Genomic DNA, 21,554 nt, shown 5'->3' with positions numbered 1-21,554 from the left:
CACCAAAACAAGACAACGGCTGGTGGGTATGTTCAACAATGAAGTTTATTGCTTGGCTGCCCATAGTCGCAATCCCAAACAATGCCGAAAGTTCAATGCAGAGACAGTATAGCCACAGTATGTCCACATGTCCCGCCACTCATTCCTCCCCATTCACGTACCACTACCAGTTACACAGGTTCGAGAAGGAAACCTAACGGCACACTGCCATCTCAAGTTCTTCGCTCCCGTGATGGAGACCACAGCCCAGTGGGAAAAAAAGCTCTTCTGAAAAGCAGAAGCTAGAACAAAACAAACTCTTTGCATAGGTTGTCATCTAGTCCTATGTCAGTGCGTCAGGTCACAACAATTACACAACATTTTCGTACACAAATTCAAAACACTTTCTGGAGAGTTTTGTATTTTTTTTTTTTCATTATCAAGAATAGAAATTTGACCACACGCCATACAAAACAATATCATGGACGCACAATACTATGTCATTATAAAGGGAGAAGGGTTTTTATTCAACGTCTTGTTTTTTCTGTACAACAAAAACGGTACATGTTACTGAGGGATTCCTGGTCTCTAAGGACTGGATTTAGTCAAGAACAGATCAGCACTGTCACAGCTTGGCTTCTCAACAAGAAGTTAGGCAGCTAATACCACACCAAAATAATCAAACGCACCCATGTGTCATATAAATTATCTCCCATTAGTTCGAGTGTGTAGTGTAAACAGCAGGAAACTGAAGTGTCGTGTGATCTGCTTGTTAGTCAAAGCTGCCGCTTGCTGACGTACATTACAACCTGTCCAAGAAGGTACGAGCGCCGTGTCAGTACTAACCACAGGAGTCGTGACTTCTAGAGACAAACTTTTGGACTGCGTGCCACCCATGATGCCCGATAGAAGGCAACAGGCACACCAAGAGTTAATAGGGTTATGCAAATACACTCTTTTAAGACGTGTTGTGGACCTTTACTGTCCTAACTCCACTTGGCCTTCCAGAAAAAAAATCTCTGCTTCTCTTGAGTTTATTGTGCATGTCATCAGCGTAGGGGTTCAGTTTTCCTTGAAGAAAGGGAAACTAGTGGAAGATGTCTCAGTGTTCGGACACGGTGAGGTGCGCCATCTTCTTCGCTGCGTCCTCAGACACGACCTTCGCCTTCTTCTCCGGGCTGGGGCTGGGCGTGTTGGCTGCGCTGTTGGGATACTCCCTGTTGCCGAATATAATACTGCCCACTCGCACGTTGGTAGCGCCCACTTCAACCTTCAGCATGTTTGGGTGACATGGACACAAGCAAGGAAGAGAACCTTGGTTACGACACAGTATACGGTAGCAGAGGCATATCGGCACATAGCGGCACCTTTATATTGACCTACATGAACTTTATGCTGTCAAGTTGGCCCAGTTCAAGTTAATAAATGTTGATGGGTAAAGCCTTCAAATGTGAAAAGAAAGGGTGGGTGGTACTCACGGCATGTTCAAAATCAGTGGACATACCCATACTGAGTTCTACTTCTTCCAAAGGCAGGTTTAAGTTGTCGCACACCTCCTGTCTCCAACGCAGCAGCATCTAAAAGATATATGTGCACACAACCAACTAATGTCAGATTGCCATGGTATAACAATGGTGCGGGAAGATGGCGGCGCAAATTCACGTTTACAGCGGCCTCACCCAGTACCGCCCATGCAGGCTAAGCAGCAGTTTTTGTATGTTTCTGGTGGTGTCATTTTTGGGAAATTTGGGATGTGTGTTTTTGTCTTCTGTGGGCTGGGGGAATGGAATTTAATTTCTCTTGTGTACGCAAGTACATGAAACAAATGACAATACACACAATTCGGTAGAAAATGAAAACCCGTTTCAGAAACAAGGTCCATCACCTGGAAATCTGGATTGGGGCCCTCGCTGAGGTCATATCCATAGCGACCGATGGTCATGAGTCCAGAGAAGTGCAGAGCCGTGCACTGGGACAGGATGTGTCTCACTGTGTTTACCGTTTCCTCTGGGGATAAGCCATGTTTACCTACAAGTACATAAAACATGGATGTGTGCAGCTGGACAAACTGACACTCTACACGTGTTTATTCACACGCAAAACGAGCGCAGCCCGAATCCCTCCGTCGCACTCACTTTGTTCTCCGCTGGTGTTGAGCTGCACCATGACCTTTAACCTCTGTGTGCCGGCCGCTCGGAGGCGCTGCCACGAGCTGTTGACCTTGTCGGCCAGCTTCACGGAGTCCACCGTCTCCACCATGAAAAGTCTCGGCACTCCTGGTGGAGGGTGAGAAAGCAAACGAGGGTGAGGGCAGCCTCGGTGATAAGAGAGGGCACGTGTGAAAGGACTCAACAGCCTGCGAAACCCAACACACAGTGAACCACACCGACGAAACTGGGGTTGGTTTGGTCAGATTAGTATTAAAAGACAATAACGAAGATAAATACAACACAAAAGTAGATGAGACTTAATACCGTCTGCCCTCATGTACTTGTGAATCAAAACATGACATAATAATAATATATACATACATATATATGTGTGTGTGTGTGTAATATAATAATCATGAGCATGAAACAGGCTGGCAGGAGAGGCACGACTACTGGGGCGAGCAGAACAACAGCCATGTTTCCATCTCAGCATTTATTTTATTTTCCCCCTTTTTCTCCCCAATTGTACTTGGCCAATTACCCCACCCTTCCGAGCCGTCCCGGTCGCTGCTCCACCCCCTCTGCCGATCCGGGGAGGGCTGAACACTACCACGTGCCTCCTCCCATACATGTGGAGTCACCAGCCCTCCTGACAGTGAGGAGTTTCACCAGGGGGACGTAGCGCGTGGGAGGATCACGCTATTCCCCCCAGTTCCCGAACAGGCGCCCCGGCCGACTGACCAGAGGAGGCGCTGGAGGCGCTAGTGCAGCGACCAGGACACATACACACATCCGGCTTCCCACCCGCAGACACGGGCAATTGTGCCTGTAGGGATGCCCGACCAAGCCGGAGGTAACACGGGGATTCGAACCGGCGATCCCCGTGTTGGTAGGCAACGGAATAGACCGCCACGCCACCCGGACGCCCACCTAAAACTACATTGAGGGTTTTATTCTCTTTACCAGATCTGACGGAAACTCAGCTAATTCGCATTTTACTGTAAACTACTAATAAGACACGTTAGCCCCTAGCTAACGGGTCTGACCCTTTAGCCGAGCGGTTAGCGATGTCGCCTTGTGGTGCAGTATACTCCGTATCGAATCCCGCACCGGGCAAGAAAACAACCGGTTACACTGGTGGCAGCGGTGGGATCCGGAAGTGTGCAGATCCTCAGAAGTCTCTTCGGAGCGCGGGAAGAACAAAGCGCGAGGGCGCGCTTCCGGGAGAGGGTGACGACTGTAAACTACTAATAAGACACGTTAGTCCCTAGCTAACGGCTCTGACCCTTTAGCCGAGCGTTTAGCTAGGGACTAACGTGTCTTATTAGTAGTTTACATTACGTTTTGTGACTTTATAAAAGTGTAACCGGTTATTTTCTTGCCCGGTGTGGGATTCGATACGGGGTGCATTGCACCACAAGGCGACATCACTCACCGCTCGGCTAAAGGATCAGACCTGTTAGCTAGGGACTAATGTGTCTTATTAGTAGTAAAGTTTAAAAGTCGACTAACAACTGGAAACGCACAGCCCCCACGCCCCCCCCCCCCAATACATGGAGATGATGCTAGAAACAAAAAGACACTCACCCAAAAGTTTGTTGACATTATTTTTCTGTAAATGGCCGATGAAGTGCCACTTGATGTCCGGGCAAGACTCTAGAATCTGCATCAAGCAAAGAAACACTGGTCAACGTGTCACTCACGCGTTACAACGACACCCTCCCGTGACGCTGAAACCCACCTGAGGATTTGACGCTTTGTCCACGAGCTCGTTAACCTAGTGAGAGGAGAAGACAGGCCGTCAGTCCGCGTGCACTCCCCCTCGCGACTGCCACTCACAACACACGCGCGCGCGCGCAGGCTGAGGTTTTCTTATCGCGCCGCGCCGCTACCGAGGGAGCCGGAAGCTGAGCGGAACGAGGACTGAAAAGGGTTTCCTTTTCCGGTGTGGGGAGGATGGCGGCGCGGAGTTGCGTTTGCGGCGGCCTCAGCCAGCAGTACTGACTATTCGGTGTCTTTGTCCTCGTCTGAGTTTGTGTCACCGTGTGAGGTTTTTATTTTTGATCGTCGACGTCGCTTGACGGGGACAGCTGGCGCCGGATCAGCTGAAAGCGCTTGGTCTGCCGCGTCCCGTGGGCCTCGGGAGGAAACACCGAGGGCGGGCTGACAGGGCGCGGAAGCGGGGCAGGCTAAGCTAACTGCTAGCCCACGGCCCTGCCTGGAGCTGTGCCTGAAGAGGAAACACCGAGGACAGTGTGACAGGGCGCGGAAGCGGGGCAGGCTAAGCTAACTGCTAGCCCGCAGCCCTGCCTGACGTCGACTGTGCAGTATTTTTGTCTGCGTCGTGGTGTGGAGTGGCGGGGGGGGGGGGTGTCGAAGGTGTGTGGCTGGGAGAGCTGGCGCTGGATCAGCTGAGGGAGCCCGGTCTGTAGCGCCCGACGGCCCAAGGACCACGGCCCTGCCTGGAGCTGTGCCTGAAGAGGAAACACCGAGGACAGAGTGACAGGAAGCGGGAGCGGGGCAGGCTAAGCTAACTGCTAGCCCATGCAGACCGACGGTTCCGACAGGCTGGCCTTCGTTCTCTGGACGGTGGCGTTTTAGGACTGTGTTGCACTGGGTGGACTGTGTTGTCGGCTGTTTGTGTGCGTGTGTGTGTTTTTGTTTTTTTGCTCTGTACTCTTGTTTTGTATGTTTTTGGTCGAGGTGTTTTTGGAGGTTTTTGGACGTGTGTTTTTGTCTTTTGTGTTGCACTGCTGTGGGCTGGGGAAACAGAATTTCATTTCATGTTGTGTACGTCCATCCATCCATTATCCGAACCGCTTATCCTGCTCTCAGGGTCGCGGGGATGCTGGAGCCTATCCCAGCAGTCATTGGGCGGCAGGCGGGGAGACACCCTGGACAGGCCGCCAGGCCATCACACAGGGCCGACCCACACACACACACACACACACACACAGGGACAATTCAGTACGGCCAATTCACCTGACCTACATGTCTTTGGACTGTGGGAGGAAACTGGAGCCCCCGGAGGAAACCCACGCAGACACGGGGGGAACATGCAAACTCCACACAGAGGACGACCCGGGACGACTCCCAAGGCTGGACTACCCCGGGGCTCGAACCCAGGACCTTCTTGCTGTGAGGCGACTGTGCTACCCATAAAATGAAATAACAAATAAATTGTTCCCGATTCCTTCGTACATAGTTTTCACCAAAGTCACGCTGTCCTTGTCTGTAGGCCTCTATGATCATCTCCGGTGGTTTGGTTTTGCTGACGGCTACCAGGCGGGGCTGCAGGGCAGGCAGCGTCTGGGGAGAGATGAAAAGAGATAAGATGGTACATTTTAATTTTGTAGTTTATGGCTTATGAATGCATGCGGAAAACAAAGCAGATGTGTGCGAGTCGGTGTGTTAGCTGAGGCTATTCTGCAAGCGAGTCAGTGGTGCAAGATCATACGTGCAAAACAGTTATGAGCCAACTGACAATTTCAGTTTGAGCCCTAATTATGACTAATGCCTGTCAACTGTAAGCCACCGGGTCCATCCATGAAGACTGAATCCAGCATCCAGCATCTTTTACTCAGCCACAAAGTGGAAGATGCCTTGGCAATGTTTTGACCTAGATATCGACCCAACGACACGCCTCAGTGGCGTCAACAACAGTTGCATGTTTGTTTATGCAGTATCTGCTGTATCAAGTATCTGCTGGACATTTCGGCCAAAGCGCGGCCATGCAGACGACCAGCCCAGCTCTGACATCACATATGTGCTTGCAGAATGACGCATGCTTCATGCAGGCCCGGTGTTCTGGCGATGTGTGCTACTTAGCGGTTCTGTGCATGGTCAGGAGAGGTTAGGGTTCGAATGCTATCGATCCGTGCTACGGTAGCATTTTTCGACCTGGCAGCATAAATCGTCAGAACGCCAGTCTAAACGGCCACGCCTGCTCGACTGCCTGCTAAACCGATGTATGACTCCGCCATGACCACCGTCCAAATGTTGGAGGCGCCTAACAGCCTTACATAACTCTTGCTGCTGGAGCACGACTGGGCAGGATATTAAGAATTGAGCCGTGGGCGCTGTTTTGCGATCGGCCGTTTGTTCCCTAATAAAGACGCCCTCCTTTGGTTTTACCTTGGACCTCCGCGCCGCCGCCTGCTTCACCCTTTCCGCCACCGACTGCAGCGCCTTTCCGAGCTCCGACATACCCTCTCCCCTCCACATGCCGTCATAACGTGTCCGCGCGTAACACGACGTGCCGACGTGACGTCGGCGTCACACTCACCTCGATAAAAGTCCTTGTTTGAGCGTGGACAGCGCTGAGCAGCGTCCTCTACCGCTTCGAACCGCGAACAACACGGGCCGACCCAGACTGGTTAATAGGGGAAATGCGTTGACTTGCTTCTGCCTCCCAATCAAACAGCGTTAACTGTTAGTGTGAATGTTTAACACCTCTCCAGGCTCTCCCTAACCTGCACCATAACCTGCAGTCACAATGTCATCCGCAAACATCATAGTCCACGAAGACTCAGGTTCGCCACCACACTCTCCACCACTTCACCCAACTCACTCAAAACTTCTTTCTCTTACATCTCATACCCAACTGGGCAGCATATGCGATGACAACATTCATTATCCCACCTTCGATTTCCGCTTCACATTCATCACTGTCCGACACTCTCTTCACCTCCAGCACACTCTTGACATAACCTTCCTTCAGAATGACCCCTCCCCCATTCTTTTCCTCCCTTCCACGCCATGGTAGAATAGGTTGAACCCACCTCCTATGCTCCTGGCCTTACTCCCCTTCCACCTGATCTCTTGCACACACAATATGCCTACCTTCCTTCTCTCCATCATATCAGCCAGCTCTCTCCCTTTACCAGTCATAGTGCCAACGCTCAAAGTTCCGACTCTTACCTCCACACTCCTGCCCTTCCTCCGCTCCTGCTGCCTCTTGACATGCCTTTCCTCTCTCCTTCTCCGTCACCCAACAGTAGCATAGTCTTGACATACAAGACATTTGGATTTGAGATAAACAGATAAACCTGTGATGAGAGATCAGAACATCAGCTTTTATTTCTTGGTATAGACATACAAATGTTTCAGCATATCACCTTTTTTAAGCCTACATTTTTAGATGATCACAACAAATTCAGACAAAGATTAAATAATACTTGACATGGTTCCTAAGTAAGGGCATCGTTCCTGTGACACTGAGTCACTAAACATTTTGTACATTTTCTGAAATGCTTTTCAAGCCTGAACTCCAACTTCAAGTGCCGTTTTCAAGGGTTTCCCCCTTTAGTCTCCTCTTCAGCAAATGAAATGCCTGCCCCCCCCCCGCCCCAGATGAACTCCTTGGTTGTCAGCAGTGTGTTCTGGGCCATTGTCTTGTTGCAGGAGTTTTGATACATTTACTTTTGCATGGACAGACAAAAAAAAGTTTCTGGAAAGTTATGAATTCATTCTACAGCAACCATCACGAGTAACAACGCAAAACGTTGTTCAGAACTTTTCTGTAATTTCTGAGCTTCTTTGCAAGTTCTAATTTGGTCTTGCCAGTGGCGATGCTAGGGTCTGTTGGGGCCCAAGGCAAACATTCTCAGGAGGGGCCCCCGACCAGCGTTCATCGCCATTATGTTATAAATAATCTGACACCAACAAAAAATATACGAAATATAAACTTTTTTTGATTCCTAATGTGCACATAATGTAACTTTCAAAATATAAAGAACAATAAAAACCAGGATATTGTCACACTATAAACATATACATTATAAGGCTAGTGCAAATGCTGCCACTCACATGAAAAGGAAGTAAGAAATAAGTTGGCACAATATACATATTGTAGCGAATTCGGGGGGGCAGCCCGGGAACCGCCACAGCTAGCGAGTCTATTTATCCGTGCACGTTACACTACCCCCCCCTTCGGGAAGCGCGTCCCCGTGTTTCAGCATACCAGCTCCCACGCGCCTCTGGGCACACGCGCTTCCGATGGCCTCACGGTCTCACCATCCCACTTCTGACACCAATGTAGCGAATTCGGGGGGGGGGGCAGTCCGGGAACCGCCGCAACCGGGACGCGAACCTGGATCAGCATCGGATCAGCGATGTCCCGAAGGAGGGGGGGGGGTAGTGTAACGTGCACGGATAAATAGACTCGCTAGCCCTTGGCTAACAGGTCGGACACTTTAGTCGACTGGTTAACGTAGTCGCCCGTGGTGCGGGAGTTATGGGTTCGCGTCCCGGCTGCGGCGGTTCCTGGATTGCCCCCTGAATTCGCTACATTGGTGGCAGCGGTGGGATCCAGAAGTGTCCGGAAACGTGCAGATCCTCAAGAAGTCTCTTCGGAGCGCAGAATGACAGTGCGAGGGCGCGCCTCCAGGAGGAAGTGGCTACTGTCAACTATAAAAAACTCACTGGGTGTTGCCCCTTTAGCTGAGCGGTCAGCGATGTCGCCTTGCGGTGCAGCGCACCTGGGATCAAATCCCGCATCGGGCATTGATTAAGCTACGTTGTAGTGACCTACGTGCAGGTTAGATAATCATTATGCGATTCCGTCCTGGCCGTGGAACAACGGACCAACTATTTTCCCTTGCGGAAGTGCTGAGGGGGGCATGGGAGTTTGACCAGCCAGTCTATATGTGTTTTGTGGACTTGGAGAAGGCTTACGACCGTGTACCGCGGGGCACTCTGTGGGGGTTACTGCGGGAGTATGGGGTACCAGGGCAGTTGCTACAAGCCAGCTGTGTTCGCATTCTTGGCACAAAGTCAAACACGTTTTCGGTGGGTGTCGGACTCCACCAAGGTTGTCCCTTGTCTCCGATTCTGTTTGTGATATTCATGGACAGGATCTCAAGGCGCAGCCAAGGTGAGGAGTGTGTCCGTTTTGGGAACCTCAAAATTGCATCTCTGCTCTTCGCAGATGATGTGGTTTTGTTGGCTTCATCAGAACGCGACCTCCGGCGCGCACTGGGGCGTTTTGCAGCTGAGTGTGAAATGGTTGGGATGAGAGTCAGCACCTCCAAGTCTGAGTCCATGGTTCTCTACCGGAAAATGGTGGATTGCTCCCTCTGTGTTGGGGATGAGTTGCTGCCCCAAGTCAAGGAGTTCAAGTATGTCGGGGTCTTGTTCACGAGTGAGGGTAGGATGGAGCGGGAGATTGACAGACGGATTGGTGCAGCATCAGTAGTAATGTGGACGTTGTACCGGACCGTTGTGGCAAAGAAGGCAAAGCTCTCAATTTACCAGTCAATCTTCGTTCCAATCCTCACCTATGGTCATGAGCTTTGGGTAGTGACCGAAAGGGTGAGATCATGGATACAAGAGGCTGAAATTAATTTCCTCGTAGGGTGTCTGGGCTCAGCCTTAGCGATAGGGTGAGGAGCTCGGACATCCGGGGGGAGCTTGGAGTAGAGCCGCTGCTTCGCATCAAAAGGAGCCAGTTGAGATGGTTCGGGCATCTGATTAGGATGCCTCCTGGGCACCTTCCTTTGGAGGTTTACGGGCACGCTAACTGGGAGGAGACCCCGGGGTAGTCCCAGAACTCGCTGGAGAGACTACATGTCCAATCTGGCCTGGGAGCGCCTTGGGATCCCCCAGGAGGAGCTGGAGGGCGTTGCTGGGGAGAGGGACGTCTGGAGTGCCCTACTTAGCTTGCTGCCGCCGCGACCCGACTCCGGAAAAGCGGCTGAAGATGAGATGAGATGATGAGCTACTATATATATATATATATATATATATATATATATATATATATACAGCTTAACAACCATCTTTAACCCTCATAGGGACATTTTTGTCCTCTAAGGAGCTGAGTGCAAAGAGACTAAAAATGCTGCTTACGGGCCTTAGCTAGTGTAAAGGCTGTCACTATGTCTTCCAGATCCAAATAAGAACCAGTCCTGAAAGAATGTCTCTCCTGGGACATGGTTGACCTGAGGTAGGTTTTTATGAGTTTTATGTTGTGTTCGGGTCTGCCATGACCCATTTCAAGTTAAATTATATAATAACTACCGTCTAGTTTTTTTTTTATTGGAACAAGGCATCATGATATCCTCCACAAAAGCTGTATAAACACTACAAAACTGATTTCGACCATTTTAGCCAATTCTGAAGGTCTCTCTACAAAAAAAAGTGTATCATTTGGTGGTCGGGTCTGGGAAGACCCAGCAGTGCACGGAAATGTTGTGGGTAACTCTGGGTCAAATGTGGTTCAATTAAGATTAATCTTTGACTTTAGACACCCCACCCCCACCCCCTTCCTCCACGGGAACAATTATTTTCTCGCAATATGCACTTGTACTCCCAATCCCTTTGGCACCCCTCCCCCACAGGAACTCAACCTTTCTCACAGAATATGGACACTGACACCGAAATTCAACTTGAACCGGAACACACACCCCTTCCTCCAGGGGAACAATTATTTTCTCACAGTACAGTGTAGGCTTTGATCATCTTGTGGGGGGCGTGGCATGAACAACATTGCACATATTGTCTCGCATAAACATCTACAAATAACTCTGCCAAGTTTATTTGAGTTTCATTCAGCAGTATCTGTCAATTTCACAATGAGCAAAAGATTTTTCACTGCCCGTGAGGCTCTTGATCACATCTTTGAGGAGGGAGATCAGGCTTTGGGGGAGAGAGATCAGGCTGAAATTGAAGAAGATGTGTCTGAGGATAAAGATGATGTGGAGTATGTGCCTGAACATGATGAAGACACATCTGATGAGGAAGTAGGCTTGGATGAGCGAGAACAACAGGAGGTCTTCATGTCAAGGAATGGCAAGATGGCATGGTCCAAGATCCCTTATGAAACCAAAGGCCGAGCACAAGCTCAGAACATCATCAGAATGACCCCTGGGCCCACTAGATTTGCAGTGTCATATGTCCAAGATATAAAGACAGCGTTTGGGCTGTTCATACCACAGTCTATCCAGACTATCTTGATTGAGATGAGGAACCTGGAAGGGAGAAGAGTGTTTGGCAACAGTTGGAAGGAAATAGACAAAACCTATCTGGATGTTTACTTCGGGCTGTTGCTTCTTGCTGGCATGTATAGGTGTGTATTCTGCATTGTAATTTTATTCTCTTATGAACTCAAATGTCCTTTTATAATGTGTTTCTTTTGCCCTTGTTGTTGAAATGTGGCATACAAATAAACCTGCCTTGTATTGCCTTGCCTTACAGATCCAATAATGAGGCTACTGCCTGTCTATGGGATGCAGAGACAGGCTGGAGTATTTTTCATGCGACCATGTCACTTCAGACCTTCCATGTCTTGTCAAGAGTCATTCGCTTTGACAATCGGGAAACCAGAGTTGCTCGCCGTGCTCATGACAAACTTGCTCCCATTAGGGAGGTTTGGGTCAAGTGGGTGGAACGCTTGCCATGCGTCTACAATCCAGGGCCAGAGGTCACTGTAGATGAGCGACTAGTCCTGTTCAGAGGCCGCTGTCCCTTCAGGCAGTATATCCCAAGCAAACCTGGGAAATATGGGATTAAAATCTGGGCAGCGTGCGATGCCAGGACCAGCTATGCATGGAACATGCAAGTATACACCGGAAAATCTGCAAGTGGAATGGCAGAGAAAAATCAAGGCATGCGGGTGGTGCTGGACATGACACAGGGGTTTCGAGGGCACAACATCACCTATGATAACTTCTTCACATCTTATGCCCTCGACCAAGAACTGCTGAAGAAAAAACTGACCATGATAGGAACAGTCAGGAAGAATAAACCTGAGCTTCTTTCTGCACTGCTAGACACAAAGGACAGAGCTCCTCTCTCCTCAAAGTTTGCATTTACGGAGACCACCACAACGGTGTCATACTGTCCAAAGAAAAAGAAAAATGTCGTCATGATGTCCACTCTCTACAATAATGCTGCTGTGAGCAGTGGGGAGGACAAAAAGCCAAACATTATCCTGGACTACAACAGCAACAAAGGCGGAGTCGACAACCTCGACAAGGTCACTGGCACGTACACTTGCCAAAGGAAGACGGTCCGGTGGCCATTGGCTGTCTTTTATAACATTCTTGATGTCTCAGCCTACAGTACGTTCGTGGTGTGGACTGAAATAAATCCTGGGTGGAACAACGGCAAGTTCAACGACAGGAGGCTCTTTCTTCAGGAGCTGGGGAGAGCTCTGGTGAATCCCCACATTGAACAACGTCAGTCGGTTCCCCGAACTCCTGGCTCTGCCAACTTGGTGAGAGAGCTGCAGGCTGCAACCACATCAGCAACCTCCACCAGGACTGAGCCAGAGGACGCCAGTGGCAGCAAGAGAAAGAGGTGCCAGTCCTGCCCTTCCAACAAGGACAGAAAAACCAGCACGACTTGCCACACTTGTAAAAAAAATACATCTGCAAAGAGCACACTCAATTGCATACTGTGATTCATGCATGTGAACACACACACACACACACACACACACACACACACACACACACACACACGCACATACTGGATACACAGAAACACCTTTGTTCATGTTTGTGTTTAATTTTAATCTGCTATTTTGAATCAAAAAAGGTTGGGTTTTATGAAAAAAAGCTTGTTTTTTTTGTTTTGTTTTTTTATACCTTTTTCTAACATAAATCTATATGGGTCAATTTTGACCCGTAACACCACAGAGGTTACTATAGTTAATAGTATAAAGTTCTAAAAACTTCTTTTTTTTTAGAAATTGTATTCTAATATCAGTCTATTATAGTCAGATAACATAAGTATCCACTGTTTTCACTATAGGGAATATAGTGAGTGAATTTAATCCCATTTTTAACTTAAAAATATGTGGTGTCATGTGTCTTGGGGCCATAAAATAAAATTACAACAGGACTGCATGGTTATGAATGCATAATAAGTTAGTTATGATGTAGTAAAAACAATATTGGGTGATAGTAATTGGTTTTTTTAAAAAATTTATTTCTAGTTTTTCCCCTTATCCCACCCGATTAACCCAATGGCGTATGGCCGGAACTCTTGTCGAATAACTCCCCTGGCTCACATTTCCACAGGAAGGAGATAGTCGTTACACCCGCTTCCTTCAAACTCGTGTCGGCTGCTCAGGCTAGGTGCACAAGCGGTCGTCATTGAAACGTCCGGGCGTCCTGGAGTGCATAGCCATTTCCGGTCAGATTTGTTGTGAGGAGAACGGATAGCTAGCTAGCTGTATCTTTCAAGATGCGTGTCTTCGGGGCAAAGAGGAGGCGACTGGTTACTTATCAGCGACAACAGACAGCGACAACTAGTTGCCACTGTTGTGTACCTAAGTGTGCTAACTCATCTCGGTATAATTCGACGATTAGCTTTCATAGATTTCCAGCTAACCCTGAGCTAGGAGCCCAGTGGCTAGCTAAGATCCGTAGAGACAAGTTCACTCCTTCCGAGACTACTTGTGTCTGTAGTCGGCATTTCAAGACAGGCGATGTAGTTATGACTGGGGGAAAGAAAGTACTCAACAAAGGTAGTGTACCATCTCTTTTTACTTGGAACGAATATTCTACTCCAGCCCCAAGCATCAATGTTTGGCAACGCCGCCCGAGAGGCCCTTCCCCGGACATGGCGTTACCAGTCTCTGACTCCAACTCTGACATGGAAGCACGGGTACCCGATCACGACTACTGCATTACACCGGCGACCACCGTAAGGGCTGATCAGTTGGCTGAGGAAAACTAAATGTTGAAAAGGAAAGTACTGGAGCTGCAAAACGGTCTGGAAAGGTTGCAGCTACAGTCCCATTTTGGTCTGCAACGTCTCGCAGGATCAGACGAGGACATTCGTTTTTACACAAGGTAAATGAACCGTTTTCTGGAATATAAAATAAATCATGTGTCTACCGGTATGTACACTGCCGTGTGTTTACCGTAACAGAAACAAGGTCTAATGTGCTTATCTTTTTATTCTTAGATTTTCATCATACAAGCATTTCTTGATCTTTTGCCAACTGATAGAGCCAGCCATAAAAACTAAGATGATAAGGGTCAGCAGTGCTGCCTCTGTCAACTCCACTCAACACAAAGCAACAGTAAGTTATGTTATGAGAATCAAATCCAGTGAAGAGAAATGATGGTCATTGTTGTATCCAATGTTGATGTGACGCATGTATGTGCATGTACTGCATGTTGATAATGGTTTGTGGTTACACACTCATGTGGGCAATAGGCACTATATATACAATATACAATAGGGCATAAGGCATAGGCTACTGGGGCCAAGACTGCCTCAGTGTGATCATGGGTGAATAGGCAACATCTCTCTAGTGGCACTTTTTGGTGGTTTAATTGCTTTTACTGTCATGCTATTGCTGTTGTGATTTAACTGGTCTCTGCATGATAAAAACACAAAGCCCTTTTCATTTATTTTCACAGAAACTGGCACCCATCGACGAACTGCTGCTATTTTTGATGTACTTGTCTGTTGGCCTGCCTCTCAGATCTTGCCAAACGCTTTGACATTCACCGCACCACAGCCAGCAGGATCATTACAACATGGACAAACTTTCTTTACTTTTTCCTTGGCTCCATCCGCCTGTGGATACCACAAGATGAAGTGAAAGCTCTTTTGCCACCAGAGTTTGAGACCTACCCTAACACACAGGTGTTCCTTGACTGTACAGAGATCTACTGCCAAACTCCCTCCTCTCTCCTTCTGCAGAGGGAGGGTCTTCTCAACATACAAATCTCACACAACATTCAAGGCCTTGATAGGAATTGCCCCCCACGGCCCCATAACGTTTATCTCTGCATTGTATGCTGGCTCTATGAGCGACCAAGAGATCTTCAAGATATATTACTAACCTCCTCACAGCAGACACAGCCATTATGGTGGACAAAGGTTTTGTGGTGGACTCTCTCGTTCCCTGCAAGGTCTACCGACCCGCCTTTCTGTTGAAGAATGCCCAAATGTGTAGGGAGGATGTCCAGCAGACGCAGTCCATTGCCCACTTGAGAGTCCACGTTGAGAGGTGATTTTGTTTTGAATACTAATATTTATATCAATTCTATTTTACACAGGTAAAGATTTGATGATGATATGCTGTATCTCATGAATTAAATATTCTGCTCATTTCTCTTACAAGAAATGTATATTGTATATCTTATGGGTATCCTTATGTTGTTCATTTTTACTTTTTCTTCTTTGTTTCAAACCGGGACAGGTGTATCCGGAGGGTCAAATAAAACAAGCTGTTCAGCCAGGTCATACCGCTGTCTGTGTGTGAAAGTATTGATCAGCTGTTCAATGTAGCTTGCATCCTGGTGAACTACCAGAATGGACCACTGGTGAAGGCCTGGGCAGGTAAATGTGTAACTAGTATTTGCAGTTACTACTTATAAATTGATGGAATAATGGCACATTTGCAGACATTAGCGGGGTTAAGGTTATAATATTAGTAATAAAGCAAATTTGACATTAAATAATTATGCATTTAATTCCAAAAGGAGAGAGACGCCCTCAGGAGCGAACCCACGCTGACCTCACAAGCATCCAGGACCAGGAGGACCATCAGCCCACAGCCAGCCACACAGACCTCTGTCACCAGGACCAGGAGGACCATCAGCCCACAGCCACACAGACCTCTGTCACCAGGAGTAGGTTGACCATCAGCCCACAGCCACGCAGACCTCTGTCACCAGAGGTCACAATCACATACTACATGTGAGCTACTGCTCGATTTACCTAATCAGATGTCAGCATATTGTCCCAGTGAACCAATTCTCCATTCAAACACATCATATCTCACCTGTATTGTATTTGTTGTATTCACTGTCCATCCATTGTATATAGTGCCCATACTCAAGTGCCTTATCCTGTTGTATAATATTGTCTATCCATAGTACGCAGCTCATAATACATAGTCCATAGTACATACTAGCCATATGCTTCACAAGCTTTTTGTCACATGGCATCTTGCCAAACTCCATGTTGTCTGCCACTCTTGTTCCTGTTATTAAGGACAAAGCAGGCAAATTAGGGAGTTTAGATAATTATCAACTGATTGCTCTAGCCAGTGTGGTATCTAAAGTGATGGAGAAAGTTTTATTTGACAGATTAAGTTCTTATTGTATAACTACTGACAACCAATTGTTGTTCACCTATGCTTGCTTGTTTATTCTGTAAAGCACTTTATGAGAAGCGCTTTATAAATAAAATTGACTTGTCCTACATCATATCTATCTATTATTTCATTTTTTTATTCCTCCGGTCATAACATCATCTAGAGTATTTGGTCTGTTGGTGCTTGACAAACTTCAACAGGGGAGTCACTCGGAAATGGTCAATAAAAACAGATTTATTGTAAAAACATATTACTGTGATTTTTGGTAAATCCTGAAGACACCTTGTGTAAAATGCCATCGCATCTCTCTGCTTCTCACATCAAGACGGGAAATGGAAATCTACTACTACTTTCGGCTGCTCCCGTTAGGGGTCGCCACAGCGGATCATCCGTTTCCATTTCTTCCTGTCTTCTGCGTCTGCCTCTGTCACACCAGCCACCTGCATGTCTTCCCTCACCACATCCATAAACCTCCTCTTTGGCCTTCCTCTTCTCCTCTTCCCTGGCAGCTCCATATTCAGCATCCTTCTCCCAATATACTCAGCATCTCTCCTCCACACATGTCCAAGCCATCTCAATCTTGCCTCTCTTGCTTTGTCTCCAAACCGTCCAACCTGAGCGGTCCCTCTAATATAATCGTTCCTAATCCTGTCCTTCTTCGTTACTCCCAGTGAAAATCTTAGCATCTTCAACTCTGCCACCTCCAGCTCCACCTCCTGTCTTTTCGTCAGTGCCACTGTCTCCAAACCATATAACATAGCTGGTCTCACAACCATCTTGTAAACTTTCCCTTTAACTCTTGCTGGTACCCTTCTGTCGCAAATCACTCCTGACACACTTCTCCACCCACTCCAACCTGCCTGCACTCTCTTTTTCACCTCTCTACTGCACTCCCCGTTACTTTGGACAGTTGACCCCAAGTATTTAAACTCAGATGTCTTTGTCACCTCCACTCCTTGCATCCTGACCATTCCACTGTCCTCTCTCTCATTCACGCATAGGTATTCCGTCTTGCTCCTACTGACTTTCATTCCTCTTCTCTCCAGTGCATACCTCCACCTCTCCAGGCTCTCCTCAACCTGCACCCTACTCTCACTACAGATCACAATGTCATCCGCGAACATCATCGTCCATGGAGACTCCTGCCTGATCTTGTCCGTCAACCTGTCCATCACCATTGCAAACAAGAAAGGGCTAAGAGCCGATCCTTGATGTAATCCCACCTCCACCTTGAACCCATCCGTCATTCCAACCGCACACCTCACCATTGTCACACTTCCCTCATACGTATCCTGCACCACTCCTACATACTTCTCTGCAACTCCTGACTTCCTCATACAATACCACACCTCCTCTCTCGGTACTCTGTCATAAGCTTTCTCTAAATCTACAAAGACACAATGCAACTCTTTCTGGCTTTCTCTATACTTCTCAATCAACATTCTCAAAGCAAACATCGCATCTGTGGTGCTCTTTCGTGGCATGAAACCATACTGCTGCTCGCTGATCGTCACCTCTCCTCTTAACCTAGCTTCTATTACTCTTTCCCAAATCTTCATGCTGTGGCTGATCAACTTTATACCTCTGTAGTTGTTACAGTTCTGCACATCGCCCTTGTTCTTGAAAATCGGTACCAGTATGCTTCTTCTCCACTCCTCAGGCATCCTCTCACTTTCCAGGATTGTGTTAAACAATCTAGTTAGAAACTCCACTGCCATCTCTCCTAAACATCTCCATGCCTCCACAGGTATGTCATCAGGACCAACTGCCTTTCCATTCTTCATCCTCTTCATAGCTGCCCTCACTTCCTCCTTGCTAATCCGCTGAACTTCCTGATTCACTATCCCTACATCATCCAACCTTCTCTCTCTCTCATTTTCTTCATTCATCAGCCCCTCAAAGTATTCCTTCCACCTTCTTAGCACACTCTCCTCGCTTGTCAGCACATTTCCATCTCTATCCTTGATCGCCCTAACTTGCTGCACATCCTTTGCAGCTTGGTCCCCCTGTCTAGCCAATCGGTACAAGTCCTTTTCTCCTTCCTTAGTGTCTAATCTGTCATCCAACTCACCATACGCCTTTTCCTTTGCCTTTGCCACCTCTCTCTTTGCTTTACGCTGCATCTCCTTGTACTCCTGTCTACTTTCTTCATCTCTCTGACTATCCCACTTCTTCTTTGCCAACCTTTTCCTCTGTATAATTTGCTGTACTTCCTCATTCCACCACCAAGTCTCCTTGTCTTCCTTCCTCTGTCCTGATGACACACCAAGTACCTTCCTAGCTGTCTCCCTCACTATTTCTGCAGTGGTTTTCCAGCCATCTGGCAACTCTTCACTACCACCCAGTGCCTGTCTTAACTCCTGCCTGAACTCCACACAACAGTCTTCCTTCTTCAACTTCCACCATTTGATCTTCGGCTGTGTCTTCACTCGCTTCCTCTTCTTGGTCTCCAAAGTCATCCTACAGACCACCATCCGATGCTGCCTGGCTACGCTCTCCCCTGTCACCACCTTGCAGTCTCCAATCCCTTTTAGATGGTGCCTTCTACATAAGATATAGTCCACCTGTGTGCACTTTCCTCCACTCTTGTACGTCACCCTGTGTTCCTCCCTCTTCTTGAAATATGTATTCACCACAGCCATTTCCATCCTTTTCGCAAAATCGACCACCATCTGTCCTTCCACATTTCTCTTCTTGACTCCATACTTTCCCATCACCTCCTCATCACCTCTGTTCCCTTCACCAACATGTCCATTGAAGTCCGCTCCAATCACCACTCTCTCCTCCTTGGGTACCCTCTCCACCATGTCGTCCAACTCATTCCAGAATTCTTCTTTTTCATCCATCTCACACCCAACTTGCGGGGCATATGCGCTGATAACATTCAGCAATAAACCTTCAATTTCCAGCTTCATACTCATCACTCTGTCTGACACTCTCTTCACCTCCAGCACGCTCTTGACATACTCTTCCTTCAGAATTACCCCTACCCCATTTCTCCTCCCATTCACACCATGGTAGAAGAGTTTGAACCCACCTCCGATACTCCTGGCCTTACTCCCCTTCCACCTGGTCTCTTGCACACACAGTATGCCTACCTTTCTTCTTTCCATCATGTCAGCCAGCTCTCTCCCTTTACCAGTCATAGTGCCAACATTCAAAGTTCCAACTCTCACCTCCACATGCCTACCCTTCCTCCTCTCTAGCTGCCTCTGGACATGCTTTCCTCCTCTCCTTCTCCTTCGCCCAACAGTAGCATAGTTTCCACCGACACCCTGCTGGTTAACAGTACCGGTGGCGGTCGTTGGTAACCCGGGCCTCGACCGATCCGGTATGTAAGTCTTATTTATGATCCGCATATTTGATTTGGCAAAGATTTTACGCCGGATGCCCTTCCTGACGCAACCCTCCCCATTTGTCCGGGCTTGGGACCGGCACTAAGGATGCACTGGCTTGTGCATCCTCAGTGGCTGGGAAATGGAAATGCACTCCGGAAATGGGAAGCGGAAGTGGTAGAATGTCGCTACGCAAACGCCTCATGGATTGCATCACCTAAAAGCTTTAAAAACTATCAACATTTGCAAATCTCTGAATATGTTTACATAAAATATGATCTCGCCTTTATTTATTTTTTTTCTGTTATTTTTATTTATTTTTTATAATTTGCTTTTCTCTTTTGTGTCTTTATTGTTTTTTATCATCAATCTATTGTTTTTGTGGTGTCTCGTGTGTCTCTTTTGCTCTGTTTGAATGTATTTGAAGTATCAATAAAGTAAGAAAAAAAAGGATTGCATCACCTTCAGGTCACGTAGGGAGAATGCTTTCGGTTGCAGGCGCCCGGGTGGGCCAGAGGGGTCGCTGGAGAACGACGAGTCCCCGAACACTACACCGATCTACACCCACTATCCCTCGGGTAAGGGTGGCCTAATGAATGCCTTACCCCGTGGACGCTCTGGCCGGGACCCGTTACGGCGAGTCTGGGTTACGAACCTCCCAGGCCACATGACGAGCGGGCTGCAAGAACGGCGGTTTAGTCCGCTCGGCCATCAGAGCGGCCGATAGTAATTTTTTTGAGTGTTTTGGACTGAGGGTTCAAAATTGACCCGCGAACACATGAGACAAAAACAGCTTTCGAACACAGCACAAGGGTTAAAGCTGAGAAGCTTTTCTGCTCCACTTACCACTGTCATTCTTTCTTTTCTCCCCCTCCTCTTTCTTCTCTTGTTTTCTGCTCCCGAGGGCTAACTCCTCTTCATTTTCTTTCCGTTGACAGATCTTGGTGTGGACGCTGGGAGTAACTTTCACTTTCGAAGAGCGCAGGCAGGGCAACGCGAATGACATGGGGCCCCTACAAGGGAGGTTTCCTACTGTGATGCCATGTCATTGCAAATCGGCCATTGGTTGTTTAAGCCGGAGGGGGTTGCGGTCACTGCTTTGGAGCCCTCGGGGTCCCCCTACTGCCTGGGGCTCCAAGCTGTTGCCTGGCTTGCCTGTTCAGAGGCTTCGCCTCTGGCCTGTCTTTTCATCAGTGCCAATGTCTCCAAACCATAATAATAATAATAATAATAATAATAATAATAATAATAATAATAATGATAATAATAATAATAATAAATCAATCTTATATAGCGATTTTCTAACACTCAAAGTCGCTTTACAATAAACGGGGTGAAACAAGACAACAGATAAACATAACACAAACATACAGGGGTGGACGAGAACCATATAACCGCTGGTCTCACAACCATCTTGTAAACCTTCCCTTTAACTCTTGCCGGTACCCTTCTGTCACAAATCACTCCTGACACTCTTCTCCACCCACTCCACCCTGCCTGCACTCTCTTCTCCACCTCTCTCCTGCACTCCCCGTTACTTTGGACGGTTGACCCCAAGTACACTGCTCAAAAAAATAAAGGGAACACATAAGCAATGCAATGTAGCTCCAAGTCAATCACACTTTTGAGATATCAACCTGTCCAGTTAGGAAGCAACACTGATTTGTGAATCAATTTCACCTGTTGGTAAATTGTCTAATTTCCACCAGGTGGAAATTAGACAATTTGCACGACAACCCCTATAAAAGGAATGGATTTGCAGGTGGTGGCCACAGACCATTTGCCTGTCCTCATCTTTTCTGGCCGATCTTTGGTTAGTTTTTCATTTTGCTAGTGCCCTCACCACCAGAGGTGGCATGAGGCGGTATCTGCAACCTACAGAATTTGCTCAGGTAGTGCAGCTCATCCAGGATGGCACATCAATGCGTGCTGTGGCAAGAAGATTTGATGTGTCCCCCAGCAGTGTCCAGAGCATGGAGGAGGTACCAGGAGACAGGCCAGTACACCAGGAGACGTGGAGGGGGC

The 21,554-nt window shown here is 47.7% G+C and overlaps 2 protein-coding genes and 1 long non-coding RNA gene across 5 annotated transcripts; 2 read left to right on the top strand and 1 right to left on the bottom strand.

Moving 5' to 3' along the window:
- Window positions 1-7: 7 nt before the first annotated feature.
- plpbp (pyridoxal phosphate binding protein) lies at window positions 8-20,510 on the bottom strand. 3 transcript variants are annotated; one of them, XM_056274528.1, is made up of 9 exons: window positions 20,376-20,510; window positions 7,050-7,177; window positions 5,331-5,438; window positions 3,871-3,906; window positions 3,717-3,792; window positions 2,115-2,255; window positions 1,865-2,007; window positions 1,458-1,556; window positions 8-1,249 (listed from the first exon to the last, which is right to left on the bottom strand). In XM_056274528.1, the coding sequence occupies exons 3-9, from the start codon at window positions 5,379-5,381 to the stop codon at window positions 1,082-1,084; spliced, it is 714 nt and encodes a 237-aa protein (XP_056130503.1). In that variant the 5' UTR covers window positions 5,382-5,438; window positions 7,050-7,177; window positions 20,376-20,510; the 3' UTR covers window positions 8-1,081. The 3 variants fall into 3 exon arrangements, with proteins under 3 accessions (XP_056130503.1, XP_056130504.1, XP_056130502.1); XM_056274529.1 differs by lacking the exon at window positions 20,376-20,510 and adding an exon at window positions 19,371-19,446; XM_056274527.1 differs by lacking the exons at window positions 7,050-7,177; window positions 20,376-20,510 and adding an exon at window positions 6,264-6,356.
- LOC130130303 (piggyBac transposable element-derived protein 4-like) lies at window positions 10,703-12,531 on the top strand. Its single transcript, XM_056299970.1, has 2 exons — window positions 10,703-11,196; window positions 11,325-12,531. Exons 1-2 carry the CDS (start codon window positions 10,703-10,705, stop codon window positions 12,529-12,531), a joined length of 1,701 nt encoding a protein of 566 aa, XP_056155945.1.
- Window positions 14,800-15,695, top strand: LOC130107781 (uncharacterized). The gene is made up of 3 exons (XR_008809833.1): window positions 14,800-15,102; window positions 15,295-15,434; window positions 15,578-15,695. It is a non-coding gene; the product is annotated as an uncharacterized LOC130107781 (long non-coding RNA).
- Window positions 20,511-21,554: the final 1,044 nt, after the last annotated feature.

Source organism: Lampris incognitus, chromosome 2 (genome assembly GCF_029633865.1).
Source record: "Lampris incognitus isolate fLamInc1 chromosome 2, fLamInc1.hap2, whole genome shotgun sequence".
In the NCBI taxonomy this organism is placed as follows: Eukaryota; Metazoa; Chordata; class Actinopteri; order Lampriformes; family Lampridae; genus Lampris; species Lampris incognitus.
This window is presented reverse-complemented; position numbering and strand designations above follow the sequence as displayed.